General features: G+C 28.6%; 2 protein-coding genes across 6 annotated transcripts; both read right to left on the bottom strand.

Moving 5' to 3' along the window:
* Positions 1 to 1,934: 1,934 nt before the first annotated feature.
* On the bottom strand, positions 1,935 to 13,714 carry Scgalpha (sarcoglycan alpha). Of its 5 annotated transcripts, XR_012480972.1 has the most exons (11): positions 13,450 to 13,713; positions 13,002 to 13,141; positions 12,758 to 12,933; positions 11,591 to 11,692; positions 10,358 to 10,532; positions 10,047 to 10,291; positions 9,684 to 9,758; positions 4,449 to 4,592; positions 4,302 to 4,370; positions 4,000 to 4,194; positions 1,935 to 3,914 (listed from the first exon to the last, which is right to left on the bottom strand). XR_012480972.1 is itself a non-coding variant. In XM_074258975.1 (10 exons), the coding sequence occupies exons 1-10, from the start codon at positions 13,634 to 13,636 to the stop codon at positions 4,170 to 4,172; spliced, it is 1,338 nt and encodes a 445-aa protein (XP_074115076.1). In that variant the 5' UTR covers positions 13,637 to 13,713; the 3' UTR covers positions 1,935 to 4,169. The 5 variants fall into 5 exon arrangements, 3 of the variants coding, with proteins under 3 accessions (XP_074115076.1, XP_074115077.1, XP_074115078.1); XM_074258975.1 differs by having other exon boundaries at positions 1,935 to 4,194; XM_074258976.1 differs by lacking the exon at positions 4,302 to 4,370 and having other exon boundaries at positions 1,935 to 4,194; positions 13,450 to 13,714.
* LOC141537802 (uncharacterized) lies at positions 5,911 to 7,537 on the bottom strand. The gene is made up of 3 exons (XM_074258980.1): positions 7,395 to 7,537; positions 6,194 to 7,309; positions 5,911 to 6,095 (listed from the first exon to the last, which is right to left on the bottom strand). Exons 1-3 carry the CDS (start codon positions 7,528 to 7,530, stop codon positions 5,911 to 5,913), a joined length of 1,437 nt encoding a protein of 478 aa, XP_074115081.1. The 5' UTR covers positions 7,531 to 7,537.
* Positions 13,715 to 13,872: the final 158 nt, after the last annotated feature.

The raw sequence follows: 13,872 nt of genomic DNA on the forward strand, positions 1-13,872 counted from the left end.
TTAGAGCAAGAGCTTCCATAGTGACGGGCTATGATTGGGGAGAGAGGAAGGTCGAATTAAGTGCTGGCCCAAGAACATCTGTAGACATCAATCTCTTCCACAATAGACCGGACATTGTAATCAAGCTGACCAATCCACCAGAGATCTTCGTATTAGAAGTTGCAATATCCCACCTACAGAACATCAGACTTCAAGAGCGCATCAAAAGAGTGAGGTATGCGTTGAACCCCACTACCGAGGTCACAGAGTGGTTCCACGTGAACAATGTATTGTATCAAATGATAAATAAAGTGATTGTATATACTATCGAAGAATTCATTTTTCGTGACAGCTGAGTTACTAAATAACATAGATACCCTGTCTACCTAGGTATATAAATCTTCGGAGCATTAGGAGAAATCCTAAATACAACCTGAAGGAGGTCCTGCGAGGGGACAACCTTATTGATGCGCTCCAGAGGAAACACAAGTGCCCAGCAAAGTTGGGTATATCCTGGTGTTTGGATACTACCGTCTGCCTTCGTAGCAAACGGACGCGTCCAGAAATCGGGTACCGAAATTTAATACATTACCGAGGTATTTCGATATCAAAGACGAAAAAAAGTAGTGAAAACACTCGTGTAGTTTTATTCAGAGTTTTATTTATACTATCGAAAAATTTATTTTTCGTGACAGCTAAGTTACTAAATAACATAGATACCTTGTCTACCTGGGTGTATATATCTTCGGAGCATTAGGAGAAATCCTAAATACCGAAGCACATATTATAAGGCAGGCAATCCTGGGAAAATTGGGCCTCTCACGGAGAAATACTGACCTACTGACGAGGAGATGCTGCTTCGCTGTAACCAAGGAGTCAGCTAAGATTTTGATGCGGAGGCTGAACTATCGACCATAGCTATATCCATAGATGTCCATTGTTTCAATTAATTACTACTTACCTTTCTGTTTTACTTCTTTAAATACTATCCATAGATTTCCAATATTTTCAGATACTACCGTCTGCCTTCGTAACGAACGGACGCGTTTGGAAATCGGGTCCCGGAATTTAAAGCATTACCGAGTTATTTCGATATTATTAAAGATGGAAAAAAAAAAGTAGTAAGTAGTTTTCGAAATAGGATCATTTACATATAGAGATAGAGAAAGAGAGTGAAGTTGATATGAAATTATTTGCATCACTCGAGTAGTAGGGAAGATTTCATACTAACTTTGCCATCTCTCTATACCTCTGCGTGTAAATGGTATGATACCTAGGTATGAAATTAGTGGGAAGTTGCAGAGATCGCCTTTAGGATCAACTGTTTTCCTAATTTTTTTATCTGCCCATTTGATTTTAGTAACGCGATATATAGGCAATGTAGACATGCATGTTGTGAAAAATGAAACTTCAGTAAATTTTAGAATCGCTTTTTCTCAGAAATAATGTATTTTAGAAGAAAAAGTATAAGGACAATTTTTATAGACAATTTCATGATCTAGAATTTTTTTCTGAGCTATTTTTATCATAAAATAACATTTTCGCTAACAAATCCAAAAATCCATTTCCGCGAACTTTGAGCTTGTATAAAATTTTTTGAACACATGAGATTTGATGAAGATTTTTTACGATTTCATTGTAATGATATCCCCAACGTTCATGTAAATTTTCAGCTTGTTGGCAATTTATATACGGGTACCCCCATATCTTTTAAACTAACTTGACCGCACTATTAGTGCCCAGACATTTTTGTCTAAGTCGTTTTTGATGAGACTAATTGACATAGGCATCCTTTTGACGAGCTACAAAAGTATGGCCTGCTAAGTACACAACCCAGCCAGCAATATATCGTCTTACAAGGTCTTTAAGATTAGTTTAACAAAAAATTAAGTTAAAAATTGCTCTAAATGAAGAAAGATTATTATTTTCAACTAAATTTCAAAACAACTGCAATATAGATTAGCTATTTCAATTTTTGTTTTTATTAATTTAAACATGCATATTATACAACATTCTAGAATTATACAAATCTACTTATATTATAGATATATTTAAAAAAAAAAAAAAAGAGAACATACAGTATATTCTATAACAAGGAATGAAACACGATGATTTCGACTATCCAAAGTTGACTGAAAGCTTCCAGTTAAGTGTAGATAAAGTATCTCATTTGAACTTGGAAATCGTGTTTCGTTCCATATTACAAATCCATCTTTTTTCATGATATCTTCATTGAAACCAAATTTCGTTGTTAGAAACTAGTCATTGATAAACTAATTCAACGTGAATGACTAGAAACATTACTAACGGAAGGGTAATTTACAATTCAGAATTGAACGGGAAAAAAAGAATATACTGAAAACTTACTTTTAAATAAAGTTTTATCATAAGTATAAAATTACCATGAATGAAAATTTTTAATAAGTTTTCCCCTTAATTAAGAGCATCCGTGGTTTGCTAAGCAAACTTTAGCTTTGTCTAAAATCGGTGGTAAATTACCCTTTTCAATTCAATTGTATACATCGAAATATTATAAATGGAAATTCCAATCCAATATCGTAAAAAAATGTGTAATTATTCAATATATAATGTATAAAAATTTTATTTATCAATTAAAACTATGAATATTTCCACTAAAGCTATCGATTTTTAATAATCAGATAAAAAAAAAAAACAATTAGGCGACTTCGATACAAGCCTAATCGAGTGTGCATAGATTCGAAAAAATAATTGAGTTTAAATATGACTAGATTTATTTAAAAAGCACCCATTTTAAGTATTCAAGTATCATTAAGAAACACCTAGCATTCAATAAATTTTATGGAATCACTTTGATTCTCTTTCTACTTCATTCATCAACTATATCAAATCGTTCAAGTTCGTACATACTTAACACCTATAAGTTTGAAAAAGATGTTAGAAATATATTAATTTATTTTTTTCTCTTACAATTCTACGGCTACCCAATTTCAAAACATAGTAACTGGCAATTTGAAAATTTTTAAAAATTTTTCTTATTAAAAAAAAATTTGCGCGCCAAGTTGATAAAAAATTTGATTTATGAATATAAAATACTTGAATACAAATATTTTTAAGAAAAATTACTTGAAATTAAGATCTAAAAGTTATCAAAAATGCAGCAATACTGAAAAAATCAGATATAAAAATTTTGCAGTTACTGTGTTTTAAAATTAGGCAGCCGTCTAAGTTATGATAATAGATATCTGCTAACTTGAAATCGAATGAAAATAAAAATTTATTTTGCTCCTTAATTCGCTGCGAAATAAATAACCATCCTCTAAGATTTAAAAGCCTATCGTAACTTGATCGAGTACATGTCTTCTCGAGTAAATAATATTCAACAAAATAAAAAGAAACTATAAAAAGATCTCTAAAAAAAAGAAAAAAAAAACTATAAAAAGAATTTACGTATAATGTTAAAAATATATAAATGGTCGCACGTAAACTGTTTGCGATATTGTGACTAAAGTATGAACTTCATAAAAAACTTATACAGTGGCATTTCGACGCCACTCTTCATAAGGACCTCACGCGATGGGTCCTAATACAACGTCACGAAGTCATTGTCATTCATTGATTATGTTAGCCTTTATTAGCTGTCTCATTACGTAATCATTGTCGGTTTACTAATATTTGTAGTTGTATAAATAAATTTGAGTGGTATATAAAATAGATACATCGGTTCTTACTAAAAAAGATATCAAAAACCTGACCATGAGAAATCAAATAAAAGTGAAAATTTAGTTTTCTCTAATAGAACTGGAGCAATTAATATAATAATATATATTCAATAGTTGTTTTTTGAGCCAGTGTCTATGGAGGCTATTCTACACCAAATCGGACCGTGTTTCCAGAATATTTATTTTTTCTTCTCTTAATTTTTTGACATTTTTAGTACCCTTCGAAGACTCTTCCTGAAAAATTTTGAAACTTTTTTGATTACTCGCTAGTAGTAAGACGTATAAAAAATTTCGAAAAATTGAAAAAATCGAAAATTACAATTCTGGAAACTATCGAATTTGACGAGAAATGCCTCCTATATTTCGTGATTTAACGATGCCTCAGCTTCAGCTTCACATTGACGTAACATGTGCTTACTGTTATTTTGATCTATTGTTTGTAGTTGATGGCATTCAGCAAAACCACGTTTTAGCTGGCTCTTCGTGTAGTCAAAAATTCACACGTAAAATTCCACTGAAAAAGAAAATGTTTAAAATTAGTCCCTGTATAATTTACACAATTGTAAATATTTGTCATTATAATTCGAGATTAATTGTATTAGTTTTATCAAACAAACTCACATATTGTTAGGACCATTGTATGGAGGAGGATTCGGTCGAATGTAAGGATTACAGCGTTCTATGTTGATTCTAAGCATTAACATAGTAAATAATGTTAAGATAAAAAAAAAGTTAGTTTTTGATAAATACAAATATTTGTTTAGTTACCTTGAACTTTGTAACAATAAATCATCTGAATTAGCGGATAATCCTGTAAGAGAACGTAAAGTTCCCTTTTGAGTAGTAGCATAATGAACCATTTGTACTCCATTTTTTTCAACATTTTCAACGGGTGGTAGTTTCTTAGTTGGTCTGATAGAAAAGTATAGTATTATGAATATTTAGAATTGCTTTGTTCAACTAGTTATTTTTTTATTTTATTTTCGTTTATGCTAATTTAATAAATGAGAAAAAAAATAACGACTAAAAATGTTACTGTCATAAATATACTGTTTGAACAAAACTCCAATTAGTAATATAATTTTCTTTGATTTTTAATTTCTGGTAATTTATTACTCGCATAATCCAAATTATCCCAACAATAATTACAAAGATTTTATTCTTTGTTTGCAAAGTTTAATATTCTTAATACATTAAATTAATTCGCAAAAAAAGTCATTTTTTTCTGAAGAAATCATCAATTAATATATATATATATATATATATATATATATATGGGTCATTCCATGCCAAATCGACAAATTTATTACCTGACCTCTTTCGATTTCGCTAAAAATTTTCTATCTTTTTCTACCCCCCGAAAGACATTTTTCAGAATTTTAAAAAATTTTTTTTCCAAACTCAAAAAAAGTTACGAATTTTCGAAAAAAACCGCTCTTTTTTTTTTAAAATGCTAGAACTTTTTCAAAAATTGACCGTTTGGGAACTTTTTTTTTTCAAAATTTTTGTTTTTAAATGTAGTTTTTGAAAAAAAATATGAAAAAATTTTCAGAATCCCAGATATATGAAATATTTTAGTTTTTTTGAAAAAACCGTGATTTTCTCAAAGTTGGACCATTTTTTTTTTTTTTTTTTTTTCTAAAAAACTTCAACTAATTCCGCAGTGATCGCCGCATATTTCAGGATGTGATCGCTATTGCTTCTAATTTTTTTACTATTTAAAAAAAAAGTTTTTTTACAATTTAGTTTATTTTTTTTTAACTTTTCGGCCAAATGTTTTTAGCTTACTCGTGAAACTTCAGAAGTTAAAAAATAATGTACCTTTCGAAAATTTTAAGTCGTTATCTTCCAAAATTTTTTTTTTTTTTAAATTCATACTTCCAACCTCATATTTCTACATAAATAAAAATCACTTTTATTGTCCTGAAATCAACACGGAAAAAAAGTGATACAAATTTTACGTCAGGTGATGCTATATTCGGTTCACTACTATAGAAAATGCTGTATCATAGTATAGTAAAGTATAGGACATAATACATTAGATACAAAATTAGCGTCTACAGTGATACAAATTTTACATCACCTTTTTATCCGTGAATGTATTTCATATAAAACATTTTCTTCTGACCAGGTTCTAATATTTATTGATTTATTTATTCATTAATTAGTTTATTTATTTACAATAACATCTATTCTTTATGATAACATCTATTTCCTTATTTCTTTTTACTTAATGATTGTCTTCTTTTTTCACTGTGCTATGAGTTAAAGACTGATCCGAAAAAGAAAATGACTTAACTTCCACTATACCATCTTCCAACGGCGAAATTTTATGTATTTTCTGTGTTGCTGGGATGGTTTTGGCATTTTTAAAACGATCTTCTAGTTTGTCTTTCATCAGATTGTAGGCGGCAACTGTTGAGAATCGCACATTTATATTTGTCAAATTTTTGACACCCATTCAAAAAATTGTACAGGTGTTAATATTTGCTCATCAGGTGGTAATTGCAGACTTGCTCTCGAGGCCCTCATTTTAACCGTCCCACCGACTCCGTTACAAGGCCCTTTGCCGTGAGCCGTTGCAAAAAAATTCCATTCAACTGGTACACCAAAATCTTCACGATAATGGGGTAAATTACTAAAATGCTTATAATTTTTATACTGTTGCGGTGCACCATCCGAAAAAAATACTTTGGAGACTGTGGGCGAAAAAGATTTGATAAAGTCGAAAATAATTCCAGAATAAACATGGACAGCAATAGAATCATGGTTTAAGCAGTCTGAAATTATAACCATACTCTGATGAGTTAGTTGATTATTAACCTTATAATAAATAACGACTGTGTAAACTGTTGCTTGATCGTTATTCCAATGGAATCCCGGTGCAGCATTTTGAACAATAAACGCATAATTTTCAGCAAAATCAACAATTATTATGAATTCGTTATCGGTTATCGATTCTTTTAGCGCTCTTAGATATGCCGATTGTTCTTTTGCAATGAAATTATGTGGTAATAGACCAACAAGCTTATCACAAAAATCATCAACAAAATCCGAAGCATTTTTCAGCGTTGTTTCAAGAGTTACTTTTGGGGTAGACACCCATTGTTTGTAACGAATTTCATCGATTGCATGATTATCCATTTCTGTGAAAATTAATTGTTTTATGTTGTCAATGCCTGGACAATTTAGACATGTATTGAAATAGCACTCAGTCTTGGGATTGTCACAGATAATAGCATTCACACAGTCGCTGTAAGTTTTCAATGGCATATTTGAACCTTCTGTTAATCGACTTAATTTACCTCCTAAAATCATTAATTTGACATTCTGATGAATAGAACAAACGCAAACTGTATGAGTCCCCGAACCACCAGCTAAGATACAGTGTTTTGGACGTAAAGATGCAAATGACGAAAATCCGATCTTAATTCCGGGAAATCTTGATTGAAATATCTTATGTAACTCCTTCAAATTACAGAGTACTAAGCGTTTTTCAATTTGAATTTTCGTACCATCATCATTACGCAATGAAACAAAATCTTTTTTCCCTGGCATAGGACTGCTCATTTCATCGTCATTATAAAAATTTATAACAGCTGATGACACTTCAACAGATAATCCATGCCCTGAAAAATTGAGTGATGATTAAAATTATATATAAATACGTATAAATTGTTCAAACAAAAATTAGTTAGTAAGTCAATATCTCACCCATTTTCTTTTCAGGTATTGATAATATTCCTTTATCAGCTTCAAGATTTATTGCTAATCGCGCCATATACGTAGTTGTGCCCATTACTTCAACAATCTTCTCAATACTCCAACTTGACGGCATAAGAGTCAACATTTGTATACGTAAAGATTTGGTCGTATTGGTATCATGGAACTTTTCTCTTAATTTTTTAATTATTTCAGCAGCATCTGTGTTGCTGCATTGAAAATCTACAGGGGATTTGGAATTCCTAATGCCTTTTTCAAACTATCAGCAACGCGAGAAACTTTATTGTTTAAATACGTTTCATCATTTACTCTTCTAGCTAGCAATGGATATTGGTTTAATAATAATAAAGCTTCATTTACGATCGGACGAGTTATTTCCAAACTGAGTTCAGATAACGACGAACTACTTTGCTGAATTTGTGATTCTCCAACACTTGTTGTTGGATCTAAAAAAAAATAATCAATAGAAAATACAAAGAACAATGATAGTTGAACATCGAAACATAAAAGCTTCAAAAATACCTGTCAGGTTATTGCCTCCGGAATTATCAACTTCTATAGATCCGGTAAGAATATTTTCATCATTCTCAGAACGCTCATCGGGTTCATTGTCATCACTTTCATCAGAAAGACTTTCAGCGTAATGATGAAGTAATTTTTTATAGCATGAACTGCATATTCGATCAACAGTTGACAAATTGTATCGATTAGCTAAATTTTGTGATACATTACGCAAAGATGATGTTTTCCGATGGTTCTCCAAATTATGTGGATTACAACATCGATCGCGAAACTTTGGCATTGTAATCACTTGTAAACAAAAATTCGATAAAAAGAACTCTCCGTCAAACTGTGTAAATTTATTTAATAATGTTATATCTTTGTGACACTTTGAACACATCAACGATACGATTATTCTTTTAACATAACCTTCATTTTAACAGAATAAAGTAGAGATGAGCTCTTTTTTACCGATAGACGACAGTTTAAAAATTATCGGCTGGGGATATTTTTCTGCACACTTCAATAGTGCAGTTGTGATTTTTTAGTACAAAAAAATTGAACAGATATGAAACAAAAACATAATTATCACTTAATTTAAAAAAAAAAAAAAAAAAATTTTGGAAGATAACGACTTTAAAATTTTCGAAAGATACATTATTTTTCAACTTCTGAAGTTTCACGAGTAAGCTAAAAAAATTTGGCCGAAAAGTTAAAAAAAAATAAACTAAATTGTAAAAAAACTTTTTTTTTAAACAGTAAAAAAAATTAGAAGCAATAGCGATCACATCCTGAAATATGCGGCGATCACTGCGGAATTAATTGAAGTTTTTTTAGAAAAAAAAAAAAAAAAAAATGGTCCAACTTTGAGAAAATCACGGTTTTTTCAAAAAAACTAAAATATTTCATATATCTGGGATTCTGAAAATGTTTTCATATTTTTTTTCAAAAACTACATTTAAAAACAAAAATTTTGAAAAAAAAAAGTTCCCAAACGGTCAATTTTTAAAAAAGTTCTTGCATTTTCAAAAAAAAAGAGCGGTTTTTTTCGAAAATTCGTAACTTTTTTTGAGTTTGGAAAAAAAATTTTTAAAAATTCTGAAAAATGTCTTTCGGGGGGTAGAAAAAGATAGAAAATTTTTAGCGAAATCGAAAGAGGTCAGGTAATAAATTTGTCGATTTGGCATGGAATGACCCATATATATATATATATATATATATATATATATATATATATATATATATATATATATATATATATAAAAGTGTTATTTTGCTTATACTAGCAGCATAAACATTAGTTACACGCTTGTTTTTAAAAAAATCCGGAAGTTATGAAACTTCCATAGGTTTTTAGTTTATTTAAGAGTTGCTAAAAATATAAAAGCTTTACGAATATTTATTTAGAAAAGTTAATTTGAAGAAAGGCTGAAAGAGTGAGATTTTTATTTTATGTCCAAGCAATGAAAAATAGGTAAAATCACATTTTTTTTCTTGTTTAGTATGAAATAGTGTTATTTTTATCAGCTAAGAACTTGAGACAAAGTTACGGTAAAAGCATTTCATACTAAGTTAAAATCTAATTAGTTGTTAGATTTTATCTTATACAATTCAGGTAATTTTGTACCTGGGTAACATACTTTAAAAGACTTGAAAATATCTATCATGCAAATATTAAACTATTAAACGAGAAATTTATTAATAATGATGTTAATTGGTTAAAATTTATATTGTAAAATAAGAAAAAATTTATTTAGCAATATTTAAAGTGAATTTTACCTATTCCGTTGATTATGATCCAACTGATAAATATTAAATAATTCATAAAAATACTTTTTAGACACCGGATCTTTTCTACAAAATGAAGTTAAATATTTAATTATCGAATGTAGCGGCAATATATTATTTTCATAATCAGGAAGTTTAATATAAAATTTCAAAATCTCTGATAAAATATCCCGGTGGAAATATTTGTTAAAATTAAACGAGCAAATTATATTCTTAATTCTTACTGAATATTTCATTTATTTCAAGCCTAAATACTTGAAGTAATTGAAAGGGTGTGAGTCACCCTTCTAATTATTGTCATAGAAAAATAAATTCCATTGATATTGAAAGTAACAAAATTTAAAAAAAACTTACAATTTAATGTGATGAAAACAAAATGCTGTGCTTAACAGAGAAAATAGTACCAAGAGCAAACTTAACGAAGTAAATACGGTCAATAATATTTCTTTGAGATAACTTCTCGTAGGTATAAGTGATTTCTTCGGCCTTGCCCATAGCCATTCTACATGCTCTGGTATTTCTAATGATGATCTACCAATAACATTCATACTTGGCTCTCGTCTTGCACTTTCTTGAAGTAAGCTGTGATTTTCTGAAATCTGTAAATATCAAAATTATTTTCACCATTCTATTATTTAAAGTAATATTATCCAATTTAATTTAACTAATTTAAAAGAACACCAATCCAAAACAAATCCAGCATCTCGAAAAATTCTCTCTCTAGAGCTCCTTTTAAAATCTTTTGGGCAGGGAGATCTTATTTTCAATGGTCTTAATTCTTCTTCAAAAAGATTCAAGTCATGAGAAAATTGCACTGTACTACCAAGTTTTAAAACGACCCTGTAATTAAATCATATGATGAAACACAATGTGCTTAATTTTAATTTGTAATAAATTTAATTGGACAAATTCAATATTGTATTCATAGGTATACAATATTATATACGTGTTAGTTTTATTTTACTGATTACTTCAGTGATATTGTATTTTATAGGACTCTTTGAACGAAATTTAAAAGTGTAGATAACATTATTTCAATGATTAATGCTTGCTGACGTAAAATTGTACACTGATAGAAAATTTATGTTGACTTATGAGATATTTTCTTGATCTAAGAATTTATTTTGGAAGACAAATGATTATTTTGCTTTAAGAATTTCTTATCTTGATTTAGATTTTCTTGGCTTAAGAGCTGTATTATCTTCAATCGATACATTTAGTTTTTTAACCAAAATAACATTATCGTTTAAAAAACTTAAAATAATTCATCAAAGTATATTTCAAAAACTAAATAGTCTTTAATTGTTATACCATAAAAAAAAAATAATTTCTTGGAAATAAGTAAATTAATGACTCAAAAAAAAGCCATTCTTTTAACACAAGTCGGTAACATCTTGAATCAATGTTATCGCCTATCTTGAACCAAGAGACAAAAATTATTGAAAGAAATATATCTATATCTAGTTTCAAGAGTTCAAATTTTGAAGAAAAAAAGTTTCTTGAATCAAGATTGTTTTTCTATCAGTGTACCTTCTATATGTAATATTGGTTCATATTAAAATGATAAAAACACGATTGTTTGACGGTATATTTTCAAATTAAAAGCAGCTGATCTGATCAACATGATTGACAGACATCAATTATTTTTAGTGTAAATGAGCCATTTGTCTGAAAATTTGAAACTTATAAAAGACTAGGAAGCATTTATATGATTTTTTCATTTATAAGTGAAAGCGCTTAAATTTTATCAACTATGCAGTGTAATTAATTAGTCAAATAATGTTAAAATCTGCTATTACTTAATTGGATACATTTTCTTCTATGGAACAACTATAGCAGTGTCATTTGATTTTATCAATAACAATGAGAAAAAATCATTTAAACATAAAAGTGCATACCCTTCAGGTTCAATCGGATTTAGTGGGAGTCGTGCACCTTCTTCAACCGCTGATGCTAAATAAGTTATATGCAAATCTTTAGCTTTCGTCCATAGCTCAGTTCTACGAGAAGAAAAGGAATTCTCGTTTACTTCAATGTATTTATTTCTATGAAAACTTGATATTAAAAGCTAAAGAGGAACGAAAGTAATAAAAATGCTTTCAATAAGTATTTAATACATTTTGAAAATGTTAATGTCAGATTCTAATCAATATAATAAGCTTTTAACACTCTGTCCCACATATTTTCTTGGTAAATATATTTTTTTTTTATTGTACTTGTTTGATTTTTTATAAATATCACTTTTGCAGAAATTGAACAATTTTACTCTCCGATTTGACTTAAAATTTTGTGTTTTTAAGATTAATCGAATACACATTCATGACTTTCTTCAAATTTTTTTGACCACTCCCTTTTGAGCTATGAATTTTCACGAAATTTGAAAATTTGCGAGAAACGCACGATCAGAACTCTTTTTTTAAATATTAATAAATAAATAAATTAATAATAATCATACTTTAATTCATAAAAAATTTTGAAATTAATCCGATTATAGATAAAGAATTTACATTTCTTCCTAAAAATCTTTCAATACATGAAAAATTATATTGAATAATAAAAATAGAACGTGAAAAATACAAGAGAGAAAAAAATGAGTCAGAACACTACGAACATGTTGATCATAAAACAAAAGTTTTTTTTTTGTTTAATTTTAAGTCTAGATCTAAACTCTTTTTGATAGATTTTTTTTCCATAGTTTTGTCTACTATGTAGCGTAAAAATTTGCCTTGGAATTCCATACCCTATTGTCAAAATAAAACAATTTTTATCAAAGCCAGGTAGATAGATTTAACAAAAAGGCTTATTTTAAGCTGTATGAAGAAGATATTAAAATGTTAACTTTTACCACTGTTTAGGTCTGAAATAATTCGACTTGTGTTTTATGATGTGGTAGATAATACCCTAGAAATTTAATAATAAAAATGTAGGTTACTTTCAAAACAAGGGTAACGATCAGTATTCGTTTTATTAACTTGTCAGAGTTTTAATAAAATACTTGCCGACGGCACTTTTACTATTTTTGTCCTCTTGTAGCCTTTAAAATACTAATACTACTTGTATTTTACCGAAAAACGTTCAAAAGATTTTCCATCCGATAATTATCAAATGTCTGTTCAATGTTTAAATTGTCTATTTTTAAGTATACTTCATACGTCGTTAAATTTTTTTTTTCTTCAACGTTTATGTCAATAACTTTATAGCTGGTTTCGTATTTTTTTTTGTTCAATCCAACAATTTCCAACTATATATCAATGCAGTAAAGTCAATTATTTAAATAATTTAATAAGACAAATATTTAGTTATGTAAACCTTAAAATCTCCTTGATCTTTTGGTGCAACACCGTAGAGAAATCCCTTGTGGTGATGATTACTATATGTATAGTGAATCCATGGTGGTAAATCAGGAGCATTCATCAGCGATGCTTGATACAAAAATGTATTTTTATTACCTGTAAAGAATAAAACTCGAAATATCAGTAAAATAAAGAATGACATTAAAGTTAGCTGTTACGACAATTTCTTATTGTTTTTTTTTTTTTTAACAAATAAATTTCTTCCAAAAAATTATTTTTAAAAAATTGCATTGGTAGTTTTTTAAAATTTCTAAATGTCAATTTTTTTTATAAATTTTTTTTTTTGCCATAATTTATTTGTTACAAAAATTCTTAAAAATTATCAATTATCTGCTAAGTTAATTTTCATAAATAAAGATTAAAATTATAGATGACAAAAAATTGATGATGAAAATTAAAAATACCATCAGATGTCCAGTTAAATGTCTCAGGCCCAATAGGAATCACAAAAACTTTGGATGTAACTATTTTTTCAGCAGTACAGATGCCGATTAGTAAAAAAATCAACATTACAGTCATAATTAATTGAAATTTTTTGGATAGTCTGTATACAATATAACAATTAGGTATAAAACTGTTGAATTGTATCATATTTTTCAGGTTATATTTTTAAAATTTGACAATGCTAGTATTCTTATTGCAATCTCTGTCTTTACATTGTTAAAAAGAGTGAGAAGTGGTAACTTTTACGTCACTAACTATTGACGTACAAGAGAAGTAGGCGTGGTCTTCCTCTCTGTTTAGCAGATATTTCTGTAGTTTACCCACACATTTTTAAATTTCATATTTCCTACGAAAAGTTATATGTATTATGAACAGATACATTA

Source organism: Cotesia typhae, unplaced genomic scaffold (genome assembly GCF_013202065.1).
Source record: "Cotesia typhae breed Kobodo isofemale line unplaced genomic scaffold, CoteBio_Ctyphae contig_142, whole genome shotgun sequence".
In the NCBI taxonomy this organism is placed as follows: Eukaryota; Metazoa; Arthropoda; class Insecta; order Hymenoptera; family Braconidae; genus Cotesia; species Cotesia typhae.